The following is a 26,451-nucleotide window of genomic DNA, read 5'->3' on the forward strand; positions in this document are numbered from 1 at the left end:
TCCTGAATCAACCTTTTCTAAAAATAAGTTTCCAATTTACTCGCTAACTCTGAAACAATCTAATCTTAAGTTACTCATACTATAAATCAGTAAGTGGTTATCTTAAAACAGGTTCTCCTTGGCCAACTTTATACATTACTTTGAAGAAGTAACAGCGAACATATATGAAGGAAATGCAGTAAAAATGATTTATATAAATTCACCATAAAGTATGGGACCAGCTTGGTGGACCAGCTGGTCCCAACAGGGGAATAACAGTTTATACTGCATGAGAAGAGATTGCTGATTGGTTGGCAAGTGGACTGTGGCTGGTGGAGGCATTGCCATGGAGAATGCAGCATGGAACCATTAACTGCCCAGCTTTGTTAAAATTCAAACCGGGCAGGTCAACCCTGTTTGGTCAAGGCAATGCCCTGGGGAATGACTGTTCCCTAAGTTTTTGAAAAAGACGCAAGGTGTGGACATGCTCCTTCTGTCTGTAGAGGGCAGGGCCCCGTGTGTAAATATATGTGGCTTCTAGCATGCGTAAGTGAGCCACGCTGCAAACCTGACTGACAATCTTAACTTGGTTTTCAGTGTAACTCTTAGCACAATGAGGGTTGTTCAACAAGTGTTTTCCAGTTGCGGAATCATATCTAATGTTGGACACTATGTTTTGAGTTTTGCAAGCACAAGCTGATTGGGTATAGTCAGTATTCTTCCTGTTGCGAACAGCCAAAGGGACATGCTGTTTGACATGATCCACCAGCCTTTGAGACGTACGGCCTTTTTACCTGGCATCACTGCAATTCATATACCACATTGCTCATTTGTGTGATCGGCAGAACATCTTGGCTTGATGCCTGCATCCTGTGAGTGGAGTACCACTTGTTTTGCTACTGCATAGTAGCAGTGTGAAACAGTTAGCTTCACCCGTTGCTCAAATTTTTGAGACACCTTACCCTTCAAGATAACCTGAGGTGGAATGGGCACTTTTCAGGACCAAAAGTGATGTCCTTAAGCCCATTCATGAGTTTGCACGATCTGCAGCAAGCAATGATCTGATCAGGGTTGCCATTATCCCATAAGATGGCTTTGATGCGCCCTATTTCAGCATCAGGCTTGCATGGTGAGCAAATGGCTCGGGCCCTATTTACAATGTTGCTGATAAGGCCAATCTTATCGCACGTGGAACTGCAGGAGTCCCAATGTGTACATTGACCAGTGAAGGTATGCTTGCGGTAGACAGTAGTACAGAACTCATTGGCAAATTTCTCAACTAGCACATCAAGGAAGGGAGCTCAATTGGCTGCTATATTTCAAAAGCACAGGATGAAGCCCGTTAATGCAGCTACGCTTCAAATATAGCAAATGTATCATCTATGTATCGGAAATATGCAAGGAGTAAGATTAGGTGTCATTCCATTGAAGATGTGTTTCTCATGGAAACGACGAAGGTGCTTGAGCGAGCTGGGCCTAGCGGGGATCCCCTGACAACACTACCTGCTTGTTGTTGATAAAACTGAACTCAACCGCTTGCATTGCTAAATTCATAAGATAAATGAAAACGGATTCAGATATTAATGTGCATCTACATCGCCATGATATAGTGATACGGTGCAAATGTCTATGACTTCCTTGAGCGGTACATTGGTGAATAGGCTGGCAATGTCGAACAACCACATGGCGTTGCTATCGATATACAAGTCCTGTGTGGCCTATGCAAAGGTGAAGGAGCCCATCACCGTGTATGGGGAAAACTTGCTCTGAACTGGTTGCAGCAACTCACCCAACCATTATGTCAATTCATGTTGTGCAGAACCAGTCATGGGTAAGAGAGGGCGTAACGGGACATCACTCTTGTGTGTCTTGGGCAGCCCATACATACGCAGACTCAGTGAGGCGTGAGGACGAATCCTATCATAAATACCACCTGGCAGCTCTTTATTCTTACACAAATTCAACAAGAGTTTTAGTAACTTGCTTTCGAGCAGGGCTACCTGGTCATGTTTAACGGCAGATCCAATCGAAAAGAATTTGGACCCCTCATTAAGAATGGCATGAAGCCATGCACAAGAACAAACTCCTCTGAACAAACTTCAGAGAGTTCATGGTCCGAGAGATTTGCTACACGTTTGGCAGCGTTATTAATTGCGCTTCCAAACCGTTTCCCCTTAAGCGAGTTTACAGTGTGGGCGTGTTCCAAGTGGGTATTGTTTATATTTACTTTCTTGCGAGCTATCCTGATAAGTGCAGGATGAATAGCTTTGATTGCATGTCTCTGTTTTCGGCAATACCCAGTCCTAAATGTTGTTGAAGTCCTGAAACAGGTTGGCATTGGCTGCTTTACTATCAGAGTAGTTGAGAATGGAACTGAGTACTGCAATCATCAGCAGATAGTTCTACTCCTGACCTTGGCTGAGGGAATTTAACCTTGAAATAGTGAATTGTTTTAAGATTTCATTTTTCTATTCGCCAATTTCGAAACCTCCACTCTCCTTATCTGTTCGTATCCTAAGGATGTGGTTCCATGTTATTGGGCACTCTCCAGTGCTTTGACCAAGTCGGTGGGGAACGGAAATAGCTGAGCCCTATCCTGCACTTGCCTAAGATTCATGTGCTAGTATTTTACAGCAAGTACATTGGGTAGTGGGCAGTAGAAACGGTAGTGGGGTTTTCAATCCAGAGATGTTGGAGCCAATTACAATGCTGTATTAACTATGAAAGGAAATATGCTTTCGTTTGTCAATTCATGCCAGAGGCAATGCAGATTATCTGCTCTTTGTTCCATGTCACTTTTGCTCCTGAACTGGCCATGTAGGGATTATTGAGTGTGACTGCAGGGAAACTTGCTGCTAAAGTCTTCTCCCAGCTGTTACCATAGGGAAATGCCTGCCATCTGCTTGGTCTTTCTCTGATGGAATAGGCAAGATGTTGAATTGATGTGTAAGGAATTGGAAGCACAGTTCCAAGTTCACACTCAATGTACTGCTTAGTTGCTGTTAGACATTTTGTAGTGTATTGTTGATCTTCACTTGTCTCCTAACTAATCCCTATTTTTTACTTCTAGGCCAGTATGGTTCATTCTCTGATTGCTTCTTATGGATTGCTGAAATACATGAGGTATAGCCATTTTATTTACCAGAATTAACTGTCTAGGCATCAAGTTAGTACTTGTAAAATACTTGCCTTTGCTGCTGCCGAACAGGAACGGTTACATGTACCCACTCCATCTGTCACCGTAGACACAGTTTCTCCCACCGCTGACATTGTGTGTGCCCGTTGTCCACCCCTGCTTGCCACCCGTCTCCCGATCCCTTGCTGCCCCTTTCTCTCACCTGCTCACCGCCCCTCTCCCAAGCTCTTACCCACTCACTGCCCCCTCCCGAGTCCTTACTCATCACTCCGCTCACTGCTCCTCTCCTGAGCCCTCACCACCCGATTTCTGCCTCTCACTTGCCACCCCTCTCCTGGGTGCTCACCAGCGAAGGCTCAGGAGAAGGGCAACGAGGGGGTTGGGAGAGGGGCAGTGAGTGGAGGTGGCCAATGTTCACAAAACAGTGATGCCAGTGTTGGGAGAAATGGCATGTGCACCGGCAGATGGAGTGATTGCTGAGTCGGCACATGTTCCTGTTTGGCAGTAGGAGTTAGTGTTACAATACTCCCAGCTCCATCCACTCACCTCGTATAATTAACCCTTGGAGTCCTGATAACATTCTGGTGAATCTGTGCCGCTCTCCTTCCAATGCCAGTATATCCGTTCTAAGGTGTGGTACCCAAAACTGTACATAATACTCCAAATGTGATCTAACCAGGGCTTTATATCCTGGATATTTGGTGTAGTAATCCAAAATTACTGAGATAGCAAAACTTTGGTCCAGTGGACTGCTACTCATTGTCCCCATTTGAACTGTGCTCCCAGGGTGGTCCTCTGCACTGGTTTCAAAATACAAAAATGCGAATAGAGAAGTGCATACGAACATATGAAATAAGAGCAGAAGTAGGCATTTGGCACGTCAAGCCTGCCCCGCCATTCAATAAGATCATGGCTGATCTGTTTGTATTACTAATTCCACATTCCCATCTTCCACCAATAACCTAAGATTCTTGTTAGGCAAGGGAATCAATCTACCTCCACTTTAAAGATATTCAATGACCCCGCCTCTGCCGCCTTCAAGGCAGAGTTCCAAAGTTGCACAACCCTCTGAGAGAAACAAATTCTCCTCATCTCTGCCCTAAATGAGCATCCCCTAATTTTAAAACAGTGCCCCCTAGTTCTGGACTCACCCACAAGAGGAAACATCATTTCTACGACCACCTTGTCAAGACTGTTCAGGATCTTATATAATTTAATCAAGTCACCCCTCACTCTTCTAAACTCCAATGGAAACAAGCCCAGTCTGTCTAACCTTTCCCCATAAGACAACCTGCTCATTCCAGTTATCAATCTAGCAAACCTCCCCTGAACCGCCTCTAATGCATTAACATACTTCATTAAATAAGGAGGCTAAAACTGCACGCAGCATTCGAGATGTGGTATCACCAATGCCCTGTATAACTGAAGCATAACATCCTTACTTTTATGTTCAATTCCTCTCAATGAAGGATAGCATTCTGTTAGCCTTCTTAATTACTTGTTGTAACTGCATACTAACTTTTTGTGACTCATGCACGAGAACACCGAGGTCCCTCTGCACCTTGGAACTCTGCACTCGTTCTCCATTTAAGTAATACTCAGCTTTTTAATTCTTCCTGCCAAAGTGTACAACTTCACATTTTCCCACATTGTACTCCATCTGCCAGATTTTTGCCCACTCACTCAGCCTATCTGTCTGTGTACAACCTCCTTAAGTCCTCTTCACAACATACTTTCCTACCTATCTTTGAGTCATCTGCAAATTTAGCTACCATGCTGTCACTGCCCTCACCTAAGTCAGTGCTTAATTGTAAAAAGTTGAGGCCCCAGCACAGACCCCTGCAGGACTCTACTCATTACATCCTGCCAATCAGAAAATGACCCATTTATACATACTCTCTGTTTTCTCCCAGCTAGCCAATCTTCTGTCCATGCTAATATGTTATCCCCTACACCATGAACTTCTATTTTCTGCATAACCTTTGATGTGGCACCTTATCGAATGCCTTCTCGAAATCCAAGTGCAGTACACCTACAGGCTCCCCATTCTCCACAGCGCAAGTTACTCCTTCAAAGAACACCTGTAAACTGGTTAAACATGATTTCCCTTTCACAAAACCATGCTGACTCTTCCCAGTTACTTTGAGTTTTACTAAGTGCCCAGCTATAACCTCTATAATGATCTATTCTAGCACCTTCCCCACGACAGACGGCAGGCTAACTGGCCTATAGTTTCATGTTTTCTGCCTCCCTCCCTTTTTGAATAGAGGGCTTATATTTGCTACTTTCCAGTCTGATGGAACCTTTCCAGAATCCAGCGATTTTTGGGAAATTAACATCAACGCATCTATGACCTCATTAGCCAACTCTCTTAAGACCTTAGGATGAAGTCCATCAGAACCCGGAGACTTGTCAGCCTGCAGCTCCAACAGTTTGCTCAGTAAGGCTTCCCTAGTGATTGTAATTTCACCAAGTTCCCCTCTCTCTTCCACCTCTTGATTTACAGCTATTCCTGGAATTTTTTTTGTATCCTCTGTTGCAAAGACAGAAGCAAAATATTTGTTCATTTTATCTGCCATTTCCTTCTTATCTACTATTAACTCCCCATTCTCACTTGCTAGAGGACCAGCACTCACTTTACTTATCTTTTCCTTTTTAAATACCTGAAGAAGCTCTTGCTATCAGTGTTTACATTTCTTGCTAGCTTCCTCTCATACTCTTAAGTTCTTTCTCCTGATTAACCTTTTAGGCATTCTTTACATTCTGACCAATCGCCTGACCTGCCACTCATGTTTGCACAGTTATATGCTTTTTCCTTAAGTTTGATGCTTTCCTTAACTTCTTTATTAACCCTCCTTCCCTTAGAATATTTCTTTATAGAAGGAATATACTTATTCTGAATATTCTAAAATAGCCTCTTAAATGTCTTCCATTGCTCCTCTTATTGATCTATCCTCTAGCCTAGTGTCCTAGTGAATTGAAGTTAATTAATTTAATTAATTCAAGTGAACTTCAGCCAGCTCAGCTCACATGCCCTCTCAAGTAAGAAATATATATATTCCTTTGCAATTCATGAAGGTTGCCTGTTCCATTTTAGTGAAAATGCTGTTACTATGAAGAGGCAATTTACAGAATTCAAAGCTTGGTTCTTGTTTCATTCAGATGATCAGATCAAATTGGGATCAGGCACTGATTTGTTATCCAACTTCCCAGTTCCTCGTCAGTTTTTCAGAAGGTGGTGACTGAGGCTGTGATGTGTTTTGTAAATGTTGTTTGTGCTCTGTTATACAAACAATAATCGACAGAAAAATACCCTCTGGTCCATCCAGCCTGTCCCACACAATGATGACATTTTGTGTAATACAGTGAACACACTCCCCACCCCAGCCAAAGACCACGTGATATCTTGAGAGAGGAAAACAGATAAGCAAAAAACCCAGGCCAATGGAGTTGGGGGGTGGGAGGGGGATGGGGTAAAATCTGGGGAATTCCTCTCCGACCTCCCAGCTCCCCTCAAAGCGATCAAAACTAGTCCAGGCAGTTGCTCTGGCTCTGATAATTCCTTGTAGTACCTGCCTTTTGTGTGAGGAGACCTCTACCCTAGCTCTTGCTGGAATTAAATCAAGTGAATCAACATTAGTCTCACAAGCCTCTTCCAGATCTCCACTGTTCTCTAGGAAAAGAACACCTCCTGACATATAACCTAGATCTGGCCATTTACGATTAAAATCATGACCCCTGGTCCTCCCTAATTTATTTAATGAGAACAAATTGTCAACTTGAATGCAATCTATTCCCTTCACCACCTGCTAAATATGGAGCAGGTCAACTCTAAGTCTACCCTTCTCTAAAGTGTAGAGTCCAAGTCCTTTTAGCCTAACTTGATAACAAAGATCTGAACTGGGGATTAGTCCAGCAGTTTTCCTTTGCACCCTTTCCAATATGAACCACCATGTGAGGAGACCAAAACTGGACGTGATATTCCAACTGAGGTCTGATCAAAGTTTGCTTTTCTAATGTTCAATTGTCTTATCAATGCACTGGAACACCTTATTTGCTTTTCCCATTGTTTCGTAGCATTGCTTCTGAACCTTTGCAGGTCAAAAGCAAAGCACTGCAAATGCTGGAAATCTGAAATAAATCAGGTCTGGCAGCATCTGTGGAGAGAGAAATAGAGGTAACGTTTTGGGCCTGTGTTCTTTCATCTGAACCTTTAGCTATTTAGGTATAAGAACATCCACGCCTGTCTCTATTTCCCACCTTCTTTAATACTTTTTTCCTGAAGGGTATATGTATGTTGAGCATATACTTATTCAAGTTCAACATCACTTGCCAGTGATGAGTCCGACGTGTGATGGAATCCGTGATCTCAAAGCTTTTCAGGGAAACTAAAAAGGGAAATTGGGAAAGGAAACTGACCCTTCTGGTTTCTAAGGAAACTGAAACTGATATTGAAAACCAAAACCTCTGGGGAAACTGAAGCTGGTTGAAACCCTATAAAAGGACTCAGAGCTCAGATGATAATTCCAGTAGTGCAGTATAAGCAGGCTGAACAAAATGGAGGCTAGATCCAGAAGCTGAGAATAGGCAAATATACAGTTGCTGTAGCTGTTTGTTATTTGAAGATAACATTGGTGGATCTACGCCATCCAGACCCTCATAAACAAAGTTGAGGAGGTTCTGCAGGTGTGTGCCCATGTAATTCGGGTTAATTGTATGCTCTTGTCGGCTGGGGATCAGGCTAAATCATAGTAAAAATGGAACTGAAATTCTTCACGAGGAAGACAAAACTATGAAGGACTTTGTGACTGGTATTGATGACATGGGCTGAGTGGAATACTGAGCCAATTTGTAAGATCTGTCTTAGTTGTATCTGCCGTTTCACAGAATCTTTACAGTGTAGAAGGAGGCCTTTCATCCCATCGAATCTGCTCTGGCTTTCAGATCATTCCACCTCGTCCCACTCCCCTGCCTTATCCCCGTAACCTTGCATGTTCTTTCTTTTCAGGTAGCAATCCAATTCCCTTTTGAATACCTCGATCGAACCTGCCTGCATCACCATTTCAGGAGGTTCGTTCCAGACTCCAGCCATCCTCTGGGTGAAAAAATTTTTCCCCTCATCACATTTACTCCTTTAGCCAATTATTTTGTATCTGTGCCCTCTAGTTCTTGACGCTTTCTTGAGTGGGAACAGTTTCTCACTATTTACCCTGTCCATACCCCTCAGGGTCTTGAATAGCTCTATCAAGTCTCCTCTTGGGCTTCTTTCCTCCAAGGAAAAGAGTCCCACCTTCTCCAATCTATCCTCATAGCTGCAGTTCTTTATCCCTGGAATCACCCTTGTGAATCTCCTTTGTACCCTCTCCAATGCCTTCGCATCCTTCCTCAAGTATGGCGCCCAGAGCTGGACGCAGAGTCCAGATGAGGCCTAACTAGAGTCTTATACAAGTTTAACATGACCTTCTTACTCTTGTACTCAATGCCCCTATTAATAAAGCCTAAGATACTATATGCTTTATTAACTGCTCTCTCAACATGCCCTGTCATCTTCAGTACATATGTACATATACATCGAGGTCCCTCTGTTCCTGCACCTCCTTTAGAGCCTCTCCCTTTCTTTTATACTCTCTCTCCATATTCTTCATGCCAAAGTGGATCACCTTGCACTTCTCTGCATTGAACTTCATATGCCACTTGTCTTCCCAAACCACTAACGTGTCTATGTCCTTTTGAAGTTCAAGACTCCCCATCAAAGTTGACAACATTTCCAATCTTTGTATCATCTGCAAATTTTGAAATCATGCCCTGCACACCACGGTCTAGTTCATTAATACATATCAGGAAGAGCAAGGGTCCCAACACTGACCCCTGGGGAACTCCACTACAAACCTTTCTCCAATCTGAAAAACAAGCATTTATCACTACTCTCTGTTTCCTGTCACTCAAACAATTTCTTATCTAAGTGTCTACTTTCCCTTTTATTCCATTACCTAGAATTTTGCTCACATGTCTGTTGTACTGTATCAAACGCCTTTTGAAAATCCACATACATCACACCAACTGTGTTTCCATTATCAACCTTCCCTATTACCTCAAAAAAACTCCAAGTTAGTTAAGCATGATTTTCCTTTAATTAATCCACGCTGGCTTTCCTTAATTATCCTGCACTTGTCTAAGTGACTATTGATTTTATCCTGAACTATAGTTTCCAGAAGTTTCCCAGTCACTGAGGTCAAACTGACTGGTTTGTAGTTGCCAGCTTTATCTTTGCAACCCTTTTTGAAAAAGGGCGTAACATTTGCAATCCTTTGGCACCTCCCCTGTGTTGAAGGAAGACTGGAAGATTATCACTAGTGCCTCTGCAATTTCCACTCACTTCCCTCAGTACCCTTGGGTACATCTCATTCAGTTCTGGTACCTTATCTATTTTAAGTAAAGATAGCCTTTCTAACGCCTTCTTAGTGTACCAGTTACCTCCTCTCTCACCTCAGCCTGTGTAGCATCTTCTCCCTATGTAAAGACAGATGCAACGCGTTCGTTCAATACTTCCGCTATTTCTCCAGCCTCCACATGCAAGTCCCCTTTTTCTTTTGTCCCTAATTGGCCCTAATCTTTCTTTTAGCACCCTTTTATTATTTACATGCTTATAGAAGACCTTGAGATTCTCTTTTAAGTTAGCTGCTAGCCTCTTTTCATGCTGCCTCCTTGCTTTTCTTATTAGTTTTTTCACTTCCCCTCTGGTCCTATATTCAGCCTGATTCTCAATTCCACTTTCTACCTGACATCTGTCATACGCGCACTGCTTCCTTTTCATCTTCACCTTTCTCTCTCTCGTCATCCAGGGCACTCTGGATTTATTTGTCCTATCTTTCCCCTTCAAAGGAATATACCTTGACATTGCCTGCAATACCTTTTCTTTGAAGGTGGCCCATTGTTCAGCCACCGTCTTTTCTGCCAACATTTGATTCCAACTCACTTGGCTCGGATGCATTCTCATCCCATCGAAGTTGGCTTTCCCCCAATTAATTACACCTGCTCTGGATTGTGCCCTGTCCTTTTCCATGATGAACCTAAACCTTATGATGCAATGATCTGTCCCCTAGAGGCTCTCCCACTGATAGTTGATCCACTTGGGCCAACTCGTTTCGCAGAACCAGGTCCAAAAGTGCATGTGTCCTCGTTGGACCAGAAACATACTGCTGCAGAAAATTATCTTGAACACACTCCAGGAATTCTCACCTCTCTTGTCCCTTTGTACTATTCCTATCCCAGTCTATATATAGATAATTGAAGTCCCCCATGTGTACTTTATAATTTATAATCAACTGCAATTTGTCTGTTAATTCATGTTTAATTTATGTTGGGTTTTAGAATATAGGTTGTTATCTAAGATAGTATTTAGTGTTTGGTTTGTTTGACTCCTGTATAGCAAGAGTTCATTAAACCGTGGAATCTTGTGGCTTCGTTCTTACAGTAAATAACTGGGATTTTGAATTTCTTCTTTTAAAATAACATCCTGGTCTCGACCGAGATCATAACAAATCCCCCAACACGTCAAGATGCACCTGAAGCCATAAAGTATCTTCTGCAGTTCTAACACTTGCACAGATTTTAGTATCATCTGCAAGTTTGCAGATCATGCTCTCCACGTTTCCATCTACGTCATTAATAATAGTAAGCAGCAACATTCCAACGCTGATCCCTGCGTGACACTACTGGTGCCCAGCTTCCAAACAACTCCAACTCCATCTATAATTACTTTCTGCCTACTTCCTTCCAGCCAGTTCTCTATCCAGGACAATACATTACCACTAATACCAGAGACCTCTATATTATAGAGAAACCTCTTGTTCGATACCTTGTCAAAGGCTTTTTTGAAGTCTGAGCATCCCTCATCCAACATCTTGGTGACTTCCTCAAATAATAAAAGTTGTAAGACATGGCCATACTTTTTTTTTTGAAACCATGTTGGATATCTGTAATAAGCCCCTCTCTCTCCAAGTAATTATGTATTGCATCCCTAGTGATTTATTCAAGCATTATTATTGTCAAACTAATAACCTTGTATTTTACCCAGATCTGTCTTGTTTCTTTTTTTAAAGATGATAACACAGAGTGAATTGAGCTGTTAAAAATATGGGCAATGGGCTTAAACAGCACTTGTCCCATCTTTCTGTGGACTGTCTGGTGGATATCATCTGGCCCGGTTGCTCTTATTTATTCTCAGGTTCTTAATTCAATCTAAAACAATATGGTCATCTAATTTTAAAATACTAATTTTGTTATTAGTATTACCTTTTCATTCGAACGGTAGAGCATCCTTTTAAAGAGTGAAGACCGATGCAAGATACTCAAGTTAATATTTCTGCCATAGTCAACGAGTAATAACTGTCCTGGAGCATCCTTCAGTGGCTCAATACAGTCTTTGACAGTTCTAAAACACTTTGCGTAACTGAAACGTTTTCCCCATTACTTCCATAATTGTCTACATTTACACTTCCAATTCTCCTTTTAGCTGATTTAATAGCAGGCTTTGTTTTCTTTAGCTGTTCTTGTACTTCACTCCATTTAGTTGAATGTTAGATGTCTTTAGTTTGAAGAACATTTTTGTTTGCATCCTATTTGACTTTGTACATGACAGTCAGCCACCTTGCCTTTCTCTTATCACATTCCATTCTGTTGACTGTGGGTACATATTTGTCTTCCACATTTTTATCGTATTGTTAAAAACTTTCCAATTGTATTCAAAGTTGGTTTCAGCTCCACCTAGTAGGGTTAGCCATTAAACTTGCTCCAAATAGTCTGCCATATTGACGAAATTTGCCCTTCTGGTACAAATTGTAGAATTTAATTTCAGTTGGTATTGGAAACAAAAGTAATGGTATGTTTTTTCATGTACTGGTCTGTACTTGAATCTAGGCAGTGACCATCGGCAGGGCATATACATTTGTTTCCAGCAGATTATTTGATGTAGGATCAACAGTGGGAACCTGGCTAACTGTTTTGTTCCCATCCCTGACTTGGGAACACTAATACCAATTGCAGCCTTTATTGAGATCAGTTAATCCAGCACAGACCTTTCTGGTTTGCATAGTTCTTTACCACACCAGTTATTGAGTTTACGTGTTGAGTATTGAGTTCAGTCTAGTAGCTAACTTTAGTATTTCCACATTTTCTAAAAATATGTAGGCTTTAATGGTATGCACTTATTTATTTGGAACACACAAATGGCTACTTGTTTATTAAGTATAGGTTTTGTATCATCATCTAGCCAGTTGACTACTAATTATGCTGCATTTTGAAAATATTGAGTGCCTATTAAGGATGAGGTGCTCGCCAGTCAAGTCAGACATTGAGGCTGATGGACAAACCCTAGAAGCTAATTCATATTTTAGCAAAGAATTATATTCCAGTATACTTGTTCCATAAGGCCTAAAATCATAAAGTTGATGCTTTTATTGTTTACAACAGGGTAGTCAAACCCCGAGTAGCTTCTATGGAAGAAATGGCAATGTTCCATACAGATGCCTACTTGGAGCATTTACAGAAAGTCAGTGAGGATGGTGATGATGATGACCCTGAGTCTGCAGAGTATGGAATAGGTGAGCAGTCTGACTGTCTCTTTTGAATGTTTATGCTTTTTTGTAATTTCCTTCTTCTGAAGGATTGTCACCATTAAGAACCGTTCGCTTTAATAGGTCAATTGTAAAGTACTTTCCATTCTGCACTAATCTCTGTTTTCTTTTTCATTTGTGAGATGTGGGCGTCACTGGCTAGGCCAGCATTTATTGATCTTCCCCAATTGCCCTTGAGAAAGTGTTGGTGAGCTGTCGCCTTGAACTGCTGCAGTCCATGTGGTGTAGGTACACCCACAGTGCTGATAAAGAGGCAGTTCTGGGATTTTGACCCAATGACAGCGAGGGAATGGTGATATATTTCCAAGTCAGGATGGTGAGTGACTTGGAGGGGAACTTCCAGGTGGTGATGTTCCCATGTATCAGCTGCCCTTGTCCTTCTAGATAGTAGTGGTTGTAGGTTTGGAAGGTGCTGCCTAAGGAGCCTTGCTGAGTTTCTGCAGTGCATCTTGTAGATGGTACACACTGCTACCACTGTTCGTCGGTGGTGGAGGGAGTGAATGTTTGTGGAAAGGGTGCCAATCCAGCGGGCTGCTTTGTTCTGGAAGGTGTCAAGCTTCTTGAGTGTTGTTGGAGCTGCACTCATCCAGGATAGTATTCCATTACACTCCTGACTTGTGCCCTGTAGATGGTGGACAGGCTTTGCGGAGCCAGGAGGTGAGTTACTTGCTGCAGGATTCCTAGCCTCTGACCTGCTCTTGTAGCCACAATGTTTATATGGCTAGACCAGTTCAGTTTCTGGTCAATGGTAGCCCCCAAGATGTTCCTAGTGGGGGATTCAGCGATGGTAATGTCATTGAATGTCAAGAGGCACTGTTATTTCACCAATGTGACTTGTACATTTCTTACCCTAGCCACGTCTGTGGTCTCTAGAGTAGCCCTGCCAACTTAATAAAATAATAGTGCTGAATTAATGCACTTGATGGTGATAATCAGTGAAAATTTTGCGCTTTGATTTAATGACCATAAAGGATTGATTTGAGACCGCTGAATTCCTTCACTTAGAAAACTTGTCATTTGATTCCAGTGGTCTGGATTGGGTAATAAACCAGGACAAAAGGACAAAGTTAATGAAGTATTCCATCGGTGTATGTTATGGTATAGCGCCTCTTTTTTCCTGTGGGTTTCCTCGACAACTCCTCAACTTTCATTAAGTGCAGACTGAAAAGAACTGTTGTTCCTTCTGTTAGTCCCTGCTTAGCAACTTCCCACTCCATAGTGCGACTGAGCTCAGGAACTTGGGTTGTTGGGAGAGTGATCATAGGGATGCAGTCTGTGTCACAGTGTGTTCGTATTCTCCTGCTATGCTTCTTTATTTCTCAGTAATTCTGTAACTTCAACGCCACAATAAACTGAGGTACATCAGTGCGATTTTATGAAAGCAGCAGTTCATCTTTTTCCCTGAACTGCCCTCGGGTTTTTAAATCTGTTGTTTGCCTCTCCTGAGAGATTATGTGGCTGCTGGTGGGTGGGGAATTGGGGGTTGTGTTGCTTAAAATGGCTAAATGGGACAGACTCAATGGACCAGCTGGTCTTTTTTTCTAGCTTTTCTGATGTCTTATAAATGTATTTCATGTTCTAGTTGCTCCGCAGGCTTTTTCTTCTGATTAAGTCCATATGTTTTAAGAGTTGAATTCAAATAAATGCAATGCTTTTGCCAGGATATGTTCTGCTTGTATCCAGCTTTCTGAAAACTGTAGATACATTAAAGATAATTTCATTTTCTTTGTCCCACAATGCATATCTCAATCAAGAACTTGGTATACCACCAAAGAAGAAAATGCTGATTAAAAATGCAATTCACACAGAAGTAATGGGATGGAATTTAAATATACATTTATAGTGGTATGTGAGATCTGTATAAAAGTGAATGGGAAGTAGTCTAATATGTAGAAATGTTATCCATTGGGAATGAATGATTTTCATCCATTGAGCAGGTTGAAAGTGAAAGCCTGTGCATCTGATTCTTCCTGATTCCTCCTGCTGCTTTCTTAAAGATTAATGAATGAAGTTTTTGAATTCTCTTTAAGTGACAGGTGCACATAATGTGAAAGCTTTAAGTTGATTTTTTTGCTGTTTCCTAATATCTGTGTCTAATCTGTGTATGAGTTGTACTTGGAAACAAACAGCTAATCAAACATTCATTTCCTAAACCTTTGAGTTTCAGAAAATCTTTTTGAACATTACTGTTCAGGAAGCATAAAGATAACACTCTTTCATTTTGCAATGATCCAAGATTTGTGCTGCTTTTGTAAATTGTTTCTGTCTGAGTAGTAATTAATTGTGTACCGTATACTCCCAATGGATGATTGATTTAGATAGACATTTGACATCTATGCATTGATCTGTTGCATCTGATTTGAATGAATTTAGGAGCTGGAAAAAGAGCATTTAAAAAAGAACTTTTGAGAAACAGCTCCTGGCAAACTTCTTATTGTCAAACCATATAGGGGTTATCATCCTCCTGCTGCAGTTGTGCATTTCTTGTTGCTATACTAATTAAAGTTCCACATTATAAATGCAGATTTAGAAGACAAACCTTCCTGCAAATGCATGCACAGAAAGGAAGAGCATTCCTATCAGCTTGCCAAATACGAATATGTTACTGTCGCAAGCCACTAGATGGCATTAATTACCAATCTCTGGAAGGATCCACAATGTCTGTTTCATTGCTATATGTACTTATTAAAGAATAGTATTGAAGGACACTAGCTTCTAAGGTTATAGCATTTCATGTGAATTTCAGAGCATAGATTTTTTTTCTAATAATTGGCAGAAAGAAATTAATTTATTTGAGCTTTGTGCCCCTCCTGTGGAGATTCAATTTTTGCATTGGCTGGAGGCACAAACTGTGACTAAGCTGATGCTAGTGGTTCCAAGGCTGGCTTTATGATTGCTGATCCAGAGTGGCACAGATTCCTTAGCGCTGACTGATAGCTCTGTGAGAAGTAGTGAGTGCAGTTGAGGGAGATTACTTGTATCACCCAATAATCTTAATACATTGTGTTCCTCTCCTTCATTGTGGAGTGGCACCTGACCTACCTTGGTGTCTCTGCAAAGTTTTAGGATTAAGTTGCTGCTGGGCATAAATCCACAATGTTGTCTTGTGTAGTGTAATGGTATGCCAAAACATTTCATTGCTAGTTCACCTCTGTGATTTTTTTATTATTAAAAGAGTCAACTGCCAAAATTTGTAAAAATCAGAAGCAAAATACTGCAGGTTCCGGAAATTTGAATTAAAACAAATAATGCTGGAATACTCAGCAGGTCAGGCAGCATCTATGGAAATAAATTTATACATTGGCTTTTGTGTGTCATCAAGGTTCACAACACAACTGCATTGGAAGTTAGTATAGCAGAATCTGAAATAAGAATACTTCATCCCACAACCAAACTCAAAACTACAGACAATTATGGTACTAGGAGAAGCCCTGTGTTTTAACCTTGGTTAATAACCATTTTTATCCCATGCCATAAAGAGGTAGGATAGAAGTTTACTCCTGAGATTAAATATGATGCATTTAAAGAATAAATTAGCAAATCCCAGCCCAACTGGATGATGAGTAATGGTCTTATAGGAAATCCAGTATCTTCAGATCTTTCTCCAAGTCAAACGGTATCCTAATTTAAATATATATTGCTGTTCCTTTATGGTTGCCGAGTAATGATTTGGCTAAACCAGTTGTTCGTTTTATATATACAAGTCTGTTTCCCAGGATCTAAGGAAGTGGAGATGAGGGCTATACCAGGACATTGACCAGGATGAGAGAAAATAATGTGTTTTTAATTGGGGCCATGACATTAAAGGTGGGGTGAGGATGCACTTGAGCAGATTGGTGGCTGCAGAAATGTGTGTGTGGAGGCTCAAAGGCTAAACAGTTGGGGTGCTGACAATTGTAAGTGAATTGGGAGAGAGATTTCCTGTGGGTGGACTCATAAGGAAGTAGGTTGGAAGTAGGAAGGGGGATGGAGAGCGATGAAAGAAAGTGATCAGAAATTCCGAAATGATCTTACCTGTGCTTGACACAATAGGAATAGTGAGTGTGAGATGGCAAGGTCAGAGGAATGGCCATCGGTACAGATTAGGAAGGATCTGAACTTGGAAGAGAAAAAGTATGATGAGTTCAGATGGATGTTGAAGTCACCGTGAATAAGGATTCGTTCGGAGCAGTGCTGAGGGAGGAAAGCAGTGAAGATATCTTGGTGAGAAAATTGTCATGGTACTGTTACAACCAGATGAGGATGGGTCGAGTGGCTCCCCTCTTTGCCCTCTCCTCATTTGACCCCAACAGGTTTTTTGTTGGAAAAGGAAATACTTGCCAGTTCAGCAAGTACTTAACCGTTTACGTTCTATGTTCATAAAAGAATCAATAGGGCAGGTGTTCTAGAGTTTAACAAAGATAGAGTTTAGCTTTATTATACTTAAACCAGGCTAAGTAACATAATAGACTATGCACAGACTTTCACACACACTCGAAATCCACACGCATGCACAAATAGAGATTACAGAGTGGGGAAGGGTAGATTGGTCACATTAGAGTCCATAAAAGTTAAAACGGAATTCACAGTCTGTAGTTTAGTGACTCAGCTAGCTTCAGGTTGAATCAGGTGGTCTTACTTTCAGTGTTGAGGCAGTTTAAAACTACAGATGGATGATCCATCTGTGCTTCTGGAGACACAGCTATGGAGTTGACTTATTTCCTTAAAATCTTTGTCCACTGCAAGTGAAAAGAGAGTCAAACAATAGCAGAGAGGGCCCAAAAGCTTGCAAGTTGGTGGAGAGAGAGAGAGAGGAGAATGATCATTCTCAGCTACTTGTCGTCAGTTCTGCTGAGAAAACATGTGCTTAAAACATACAATGGCGGGGCGGGGGGGGGTGCGGTTGGTGGTTGGCATGGCTTGTCATGTGACTACCCTCCAACTGAACAGTAATTCAAACATGATTGTGTACTCCAGTTGTAATTTGATTAGGTCAGGTCTGGGAATTCCCCCTCTTAGCCAGGGTCATATGGCTCAAGTAATTAAGTTTGATGGTTTGTCTCCACCCAGTTGAGTATCTGGACATTGTGCTAACGGAATAGGAAACATGGTTCACTCACACCTATCTAAGGTCATTGTCCTTGGACATCCAGTTGTACAGTAATGCAAACTAAGTAGCCATCTTGAATGTGAGTTCAAGTCACTTAGTCTGTCTTTTAAACAAGTCTGCTCCTTAAAAGTTCAATTCATGTTTCCAGCTGGTGGATTAAAAATCATATTTTGGCATAAAGCACAACTTCATGTCAGTACTTAGATGGACAATATGGAATGAGAATTTTAAATGAGAGGAAGTAGGAGTGGAGCAAGATGAGATGCTCAAAGGAGGAAACGGTATGACCTTCCTTCCATCATAAGGTCAGAGTGGGGATGTTCGCTGATAATTGCACAATGTTCAGCACCATTTGTGACTCCTCAGATACTGAAGCAGTTCATGTCCAAATGCAGCAAGACCTGGACAATATCCAGGTTTGGGCTGACAAGTGGCAAATAACATTCGCGCCACACAAGTGTCAGGCAATGACCATCTCCAACAAGAGAGAATCTAACTACCGCCCCTTGATGTTCAATGGCATTAGCATCATTGAATCCCCCACTATCAACATCCTAGGGGTTACCATCGACCAGAAACTGAACTGGACTAGCCATATAAATACTGTGGCTACAAGAGCAGGTCAGAGGCTAGGAATCGTGCGACGAGTAACTCACCTCCTGAGTCCCCAAAGCCAGTCCACCATCTACAAGGCACAAGTCAGGAGTGTGATGGAATACTCCCCACTTGCCTGGATGCGTGCAGCTCCCATAACACTCAAGAAGCTTAACACCGTCCAGGACAAAGCAGCCTGCTTGATTGGCAACACATCCACAATCATTCACTCCCTCCACCACCGACGCACAGTAGCAGCAGTGTGTACTATCTACAAGATGGACTGCAGGAATTCACCAAGGCTCCTTCAACAACACCTACCAAACCCACGACCACTATCATCTAGAAGGACAAGGGCAGCAGGTAGATGGGAATACCACCACCTGGAAGTTCCCCTCCAAGTCACTCACCATCCTGACTTGAAAATACATTGCCGTTCCTTCACTGTCGCTGGGTCAAAATCCTGGAACTCCCTTCCTAACAGCGCTGTGGGTGGACCTACACCACATGGACTGCAGCAGTTCAAGAAGGCAGCTCACCACCACCACCTTCTCAAGGGCAACTAGGAATGGGCAATAAATGCTGGTCCAGCCAGTGAAGCCCACATCCCGTTAATAAATAAAAAAAAATAAGAGCACAAAACAAAAGATAATTCCTTTTTTTGACAAGAGCCTCACTGCCACTGCAGCAGTTTAGGTGGGACAAGTGGTAGAAGATATAGCCATATGAGGGGGCTTCATTTAGGAGGCATGTATTATCTCAGTTAGGCTTTCATCAAGGCCATGATGTTGATCCACATTAAGCTAATGGATGGCAAGGACCTTGTAAATGAACATTCGGGATGGAAATATGTAGTGGAACAGTGATAGCAGATCCAGTGGTAGAGTCCACTGGATGGGAAGGAGGCAGGTGGATTCGCCCCCAGTGAATGCTAATCCTGGTGGTAAATGGGAAATTAGAGATGAGACAATAGGAGGGAGTCCAGACCTGTGCTGACATAAAGTTGACGACAGTTGAGTGTGGTCAGCACAGAACATAAACTAACTATTGTCCAGATTCAGGGATGGACATGATTAGTGAGTGAGTCCAGAAGCTGTTTGAAGGGTAGAGTATAGGAGGACACACTGCGGTAGGTATTTCCATGAGCTTGAAGGTTCAGGAGATGTGTAGAACCGGTTGTGGGACAGAAAAGGTTAGCAAAGTTGGAGGTTGCCATGTAATCCAGAAGCATCTGAGAAATGTACGTCAGTCCAGGAGAATGAATCTCTGGTCAGGAACCAGACTAGGCAGAGCAGCAAACCAATATGCCAACCGCAGGCTCAGCAGGTAACAATAGCAGTGGAGGATGGGCTTTAAGTTGGACAAAGTTACTTAATTTAAGCAAATGAGCAATAGATGAGATGCACATGTGTAGTCCAATGTAGAACTGTAGTCTCGATGTCCAGAGAAGTCCAGGAATTTGGAAGCCAGCTTGAGAAAAGATCTCATGCTCAGTGAGGAAAACGAAGAGCTGGCATTACCAGAGGATGGGCAGTGAACACTTTAAACTAGCAAATACTTTGTCGTTGACACTAAAATGCACCCACTGTTAGAGTTGAGGGAACTTAAACAGAGGAAGGGAGGAGACTGAGGGTGGGTGAAAGGACAAAGATTGGTCCTAGGGGTACTAAACAAGTTAAATACTATCATGTAATGCGATAGTGACAGTGGGAAGAGGCAAGAGATCTCCCCGTGGTTGTGGGTGTAAGAACTGGAAAGAGTTGTCCCTCAGCCATTTTTGTGCCATTTAGTAGCTGGGATGGAGAAGTGTTGATAGAGGCCTGTGTGCAGTGAGGCTGTAGGATATGACTGCTACCATCTAGAAGGACAAGGGCGGCAGATACATGGGAACACCACCACCTGGAAGTTCCCCTCCATACCACTCACCATCCTGACTTGGAAATATATCACCGTTCCTTCTCTGTCGCTGGGTCGAAATCCTAGAACTCCCTCCCTAACAGCACTATGGGCGTACCTACACCAAAGGGACTGCAGCGGTTCAGGAAGGCAGCTCACCACCACCTTCTCAAAGGCAACTCGGGATGGGCAATAAATACTGACCTAGCCAGTGATCTCCACATCCCGTAAATGAATTAAAAAAAGATTGCCCGTGGAAACTGGAGTGCAGGTAAGGAAGGAGAAAACTTTGATAATTTTTGCATAAGAATGAAAATGCTTGGTTAATGCACTAAAGGGTAAAACTTTAAAAGGAGTTGAAGAGCTTAGGAATTCAGTTACACAAAGCTTTAAAAAATATGAGTGCTCTTAAATAAAGCTGCCTTTAAAAGATGGGATTCTTACATTTATATTTAGATGCAGAAGTATAAAAACCAAATGGTAATGCTAAATCTATGCAAATCATTAGTCTACAGTTAGAATATTGCAACCAGTTTTGGGTGCCCTACTTCAGGAAAGTTGACAAGGGTGCAGAGAGGTTATAAAAGGGATTAACTGCGATAATTCCAAGGATAGGAGCCTTCCATCCAAGGAGAGTTGGAGAAACTATGATTCTTTCAATTGAGCATAAGTTAAGAGGAGATCTTCTAGAAATGTTCAGAATTTCTAAGACTATTTAGTAATTCGGTAACTGGAGGGTTAAGAGCATTGCCAAAAGAACGCAGTAAGTGATTAGGAAAAGTATTTTAATGCAGACAGCTAGGATATGGTATACCCTAGCAAAAACAGTAGTGGAAACTGAAAATAAAATAAAGCTTTACAAAAGACATTGGATAAGTATTTGGTGGGGGGTGGAAGGGCGGTGGGGAGGGACTAAGTGTTTCATTATTTCAGAGCCACCACAAGTCTGATGGGCTAAATATTTTTTCTTCTGTGCTGTAGTATTGATATTTCTGTGGGAATATTAGTAAAGAGTTTTCCAGTGCAGATATAATGGCCTCCTACCATTCTGTGATTCTGAGTTTTCATGCTATAATGCAGGTTGATTTCCTCTTTGAATGGAAACAGTCTCAAAATCAAGAATGACCCTTGCAATGTGTGTAAGTGAGTACTTTGTCTTGAAAGTAATGTTTTTCTTTTAAGATGGCTAACTTTAAAAATACACCAGAACAGTGTATGAATGCTTCCTACATATACAAAATGCAGCAGGGCTCTTTCACTCAGATCAAAACCAGCCTTGACCCCAGGTCTGAACCACTGGAAGACGTTTCTTAGTCATCAGAAGTATTGACATTCTCACACAGGTGAAAATACAGGCTTAAAGTGTATTTTTGAAATAAACGTGATCAACAAGTGAGCAGACAACAGATTGCATTGGTAATCAATGGTGCAAATTAACCTCTCCCCATCCTGGGCCACCACTTGTTTCCATATTTCCCATATTTCCAGCTTCTATGGAGATTTGATACTCAAGAAGTTAACCTTGTTTTACTGCACTACCTGGGAACAGGCTGACTCTCAGAAACACACCCCTTCATTTTTTCCTTATGGTAATGAATTTGTGAATAGCTCTGTCTATCCTGCCTGTCCGTCTGTGTCATTGCTGGAGCTGCCAAGCCTTTTCCTGTTGCTAAGTGTTACGCAGCCTCACACTGTGCCTTGCAATACTCTGTAGATAAGGATTAGCGTCAGTCAGGTTGTCTGAAAGCTGGGATCATTCCAGCAAAGAGAAATTTGAGCTCACAGAATTGCTCATTATCTTTCATTTAAACTTGATCTAACAAAGGACCTTCTGTGGAACTGTTAGCAGCCAATATTGGGAAAAGACAAAGGCCAACCAGGCTGGTGTTTCCTACTCTGAAATCCCCCACTCCCTGGTCCCCACGTTGGCTTTGGAAGGGGGGAACAAAAGCATTTCTGTTGCTTTTTGTGGAACAGGATTCAGATCATCTGGAGAAATGAAGGCTTCATGCTCTGGTGTTGAATGAAATAGGTCTGCAAGAGTTGATACAGAGTGTGGTCTCTATTTGGATGTAAATCTGCAATTTGTTGAAACCCTTCCTATTTCAGATCAATACACTCTTTATTTAAACTGTAATGTTCCTTTGTTTTTCCATGTTATTGTGAACCATTCTGAGCTGTATGGCCAAGTGTCCTGTTTCTAACCCTGTACTATTGTGCACCTGTTAATAAAGAGACAGCCACACAACCTAAAGTGACCCAATCTTCCCATCACTCACTGTCTCTTCCTATGTGTTCCCTGCGATTCATTTGGATTTTTAGAACAGTAAAGGCCAACATTTAAATATATTTTTTAAAGGCTTAAAAAGAACAACCTGTAAATTACTTTGGTCCACAGATAGTGTGGACTGACCCAAAGAAAGTCTTTAAAAGGAGGGAGATTTGCATTTTGGCAAAATATTACATTGAAATTCAGGCTGTTATGAGGCATTAGCTCATGTTTTGAATCTGAAGAAAGTCAATTATCTCAAGCTGAGTTGCATTTTGAGCTCCTTAATGCAGAGCAACTTCATGCACTCTGCATGACAACTGGAAGTTGTGCATAAGTGATGTAGGTTTGACTTGCACTTTGATTTTTATTTCTTTCCCACGAGTACCCTCTCAGGGAAGGGGAAATAGAAGGATTAGTTGCTTGAAGGAAAATTAGTTACACTGGGATGGGAGGCTGAAGTATTCTGATTTCATGTGTGATGTATCACCAGTGGTTAAATAATAAGCAGGAGAAGCCTAGGAGAAGATTGAATAAGCATTTCTTTCAGCTCAGGAAATGGTATATATCATTTGAAAGCCTGAAAATGGAAGTGGAAATGGCTTTCTTAAAAACTCAAAGAGTTTATATAGTGAATAGCAAAACTGTACAGTGTGTGATTCAATTTATCAGTCTGTGTTGGAGTAGCTAACCTCAGCGCAGGCAATGATAGAGGTGCTACAATCAGCTTCAATTAGTTTCAACACCCATGGGTTAAGAAAGAGAAAATAAATCAGAGCTCATTATCCTGTTCTGAAAGTGTGCATGTTGGTTGTGAACAGAATTGGGCTTAGTTGTGATTTGTCCTGCAGTTAAACAGCCATGCATTTTCAAAACTCATACATGAGTATTGGCTGCTTGTCTGGAGTAATTAAGCACAAGCAGTATCTGTGGAATCATACCCCAACAAGGACTCGGTACCCTCAAGAAAGCAAGATATGGTGGCTGAAGATGAGGGAAAAAGAACTAAAAAATAACGAGAAAAAAACTGTTCTGTGATGAGGCCCTGTGTGCTTGAGTTGCCCATAGATCAGGATTCTTGTCTGCTCTTGAGTTTGTTTAACTGTACTTTCAGTTTGATTATCTCTTTCCATTTCTATATTTTTCAGGTTATGACTGCCCTGCAGCAGAGGGGGTGTTTGATTATGCTGCGGCAGTAGCTGGGGCCACTCTTACAGCTGCACAGTGTCTGATAGACAAAAAATATCAAGTGGCAATAAACTGGCCTGGGGGATGGCATCATGCAAAGAAGTGAGTGCTTGGAAAATAATTTCTTCTTCCGGCAAGATAAGAAAATCAAAAAATTACATATTTCAAAATAACATTCAATTTGTTAATTGAATTGTCCTTTGTGTCTTTTAATATTTCCCTTAAAATGTTTAATTTTAAGGCCTTGGCCTTTTCCGAAAGCCTGGGCAGAGACTTGATAATTTGCTCGAGTTTTGATGCTATCTGTTGAATTTTTATTTGCTCAGTTTGAACGTGTTCAGTGTACCTAATTTCCCAGGATTCATCAGTATTCATCTGTAATAACATTTGTTCCTGCCTGGCACTTTCTTCCTAGTAGTTTTTCTTGAAATAATTTTGAAACACAATGAATTTCAAAAGCTGTAATAAAATAAAATTTATAAGTTTTTTAAAACTCTTGTATATGAGAGAGAGAAAATGACACTGATTAAGTGCATGTTTACTCTTTGTGTTCTCTAATGTTTAATTAAGGGAGGTGGACAAATAGATGAGGTAGAGAGAGGGATGTCAGAAAGAATTGACAAAGCATGAGCTTTCTTCATTTAATGTTACTTCAGTTTTCAAAAAAGAAGTTTAATATTGAAGCCAGTTAATTGTCACACCTATGTTTTTTTTGTAGAAAAGGTCAGTACTTATCATTTAAATCAGATCTTGATTTCTAACATTAGTGAAGAATGCAAAGAGAGACAGAGACAGAATGGTGATTTGAGAGAAAAAGGGTATTGTGTTGGTAGCATTTTTCCTCACCCCCCCCCCCCACCACCATGTTCTAAGCCTGTAACACTTAAACACGTTAAACATTCCAACCTAAGACACTGTTCACCACCAATTAATACTGGAAAACCTGAACATTATCTATAGCTGATACGTTATAAATTTACTCTGTCTCCTGCCAACGCAAGATGGCGGTCTGCTCATGCGCACTAGTCTACACATATGTGGAAATCTAGTGATGTCACTCCGCTGTGCCTAGCTTGCCAGTATCACACTGCGCATGCTCCAAATGCATCATCATGTTTCCCTGGGAGTGTGTCAGTATGCACAGGGCATCCATGGGGAGTGTTGGGCAGTATTTCCATGGTCTCCATCCGCTCCTTCTCAACACCTTCCCCCTTCAAGAGACATAGTGTAAAGGGAAAGAACAAAAAGTTCTCCTGCAGGCAAGGACTAAGGATCTGATTAATAAACTGTAAACAGAGATGGGATCCCCAGGGAGTGTGTCTGCAGTTTCATTATTTCCCTGGGCAGTGGCTCGAGGCTGAAATGAACAGAGACACAGTGAAATATATATTCATATTGTTAAGTTCAGGCATTTTTTCCATGTAGTGCACTTGAAACTTGTGCGTCACCTATTACTGTTAGGGCAGCTTTGCTCTTAGTGCACGTTAAAAGGACGTTACTGGCTAGCTGTGATGATTTGAGCAGCGCCATCTTTGGTCCTAGCCGTTAACTACTCCATCGCTCTCAATGACGTAACTGAGTAAAACAGTCGACTTGTGCGTGCATGGTGTTGGCAGCAAACACAGCCTTATAAATTAGAGCCTTGTTAACATCCAGCTGAATACCTGCCGGGGAGAGGTCAGGATTGGGAAGAGACAGCAGGTGTTAGAACATTTTTTTTTTGTCCTGACTGAGGAAACAATACTTGTGTTAGTAACACTTTAATGCCGCCTTATGATTCAGTTTGCTACTTGCTGTTGTCTTGTCAGGTGGGTGCTGTTGGTTCATTCTGAAATCTGGATATCACTGCTTATTTTAGCAAATCTAATTAGCAGTCCTTTCACAGAGGCCAATTTCAGAACTCTGCATTTTTGAATGTCCCATTCAGCTGTGGTAAGCCACAGGTGCCTCTCATTTTGTTCTTTGACTAACTTTATTGATTTTTTTAAAGTCAGACATCTTGCACATTTATTTAAGATGCTCTTTACTTTTTTTCCCCTCTTATGTGGTTCCAAAGATGGATTAATTATTTATTCTGTGCCTGGCCCTGATCTTGTAACATTATGCTCACAGTATCATCTTCATGTGTAATAATCTTTGGAACGTTGTGATCATACATACGAATTAAGAACAGTAGAAGACCATTTGGTCCCTCAAGCCTGCTCTGCCATTCACTAAGATCATGGCTAATCTGATTGTAGCCTCTGTGAACTGGACCCACACTGGTTGGTGAAGTTAAAACTAAAACACAGTAGCTTTCTTTGCTGGAGAGAGATTATTGACTTAGTTCACAGTCAACACTACTCCACCCCTCCGGTGTCTCAGCTATCCCCATTTATAGGTGCACAAATACCCATCACCTGTTTCATAAGGTAATTGCTATTGAACTGGAATGGAATTGCCATTAAACCTTAACAATGTAATTAAGACTACATTGACAGCCTCAATTCCACATTCCATTTACCCCAATAACCTTAGATCCTTGACTAATAAGGGAATCAATCCACCTCAGCTTTAAAAATATTCAATGACCCTGCCTACACTGCTCTCTGGGAAAGAGTCTTCCAAAAACTCATGGCCCTCTGAGAGAAAAAAAAATCCTTTCACCTTTGTCTTAAATGGGAAA

At 41.5% G+C, this 26,451-nt stretch overlaps 1 protein-coding gene across 3 annotated transcripts in view; it reads left to right on the plus strand.

Annotated features, from left to right (window-relative positions):
* hdac8 (histone deacetylase 8) overlaps positions 1-26,451 on the plus strand; it is an 82,248-nt gene that overhangs the window by 2,475 nt on the left and 53,322 nt on the right. For all 3 annotated transcript variants that reach the window (XR_013577337.1, XM_078547183.1, XM_078547184.1), the window contains exons 2-4: positions 3,050-3,102; positions 12,587-12,717; positions 23,747-23,888. Coding sequence is in view for 2 of the 3 variants with exons in the window: in XM_078547183.1 (XP_078403309.1) it covers positions 3,050-3,102; positions 12,587-12,717; positions 23,747-23,888 (326 nt within the window). In the remaining variant the exon portion in view is untranslated. The remainder of the gene's footprint in view (positions 1-3,049; positions 3,103-12,586; positions 12,718-23,746; positions 23,889-26,451) is intronic.

The sequence above is a fragment of the Cetorhinus maximus genome, chromosome 8, assembly GCF_964194155.1.
Source record: "Cetorhinus maximus chromosome 8, sCetMax3.hap1.1, whole genome shotgun sequence".
NCBI classification, from domain to species: Eukaryota; Metazoa; Chordata; class Chondrichthyes; order Lamniformes; family Cetorhinidae; genus Cetorhinus; species Cetorhinus maximus.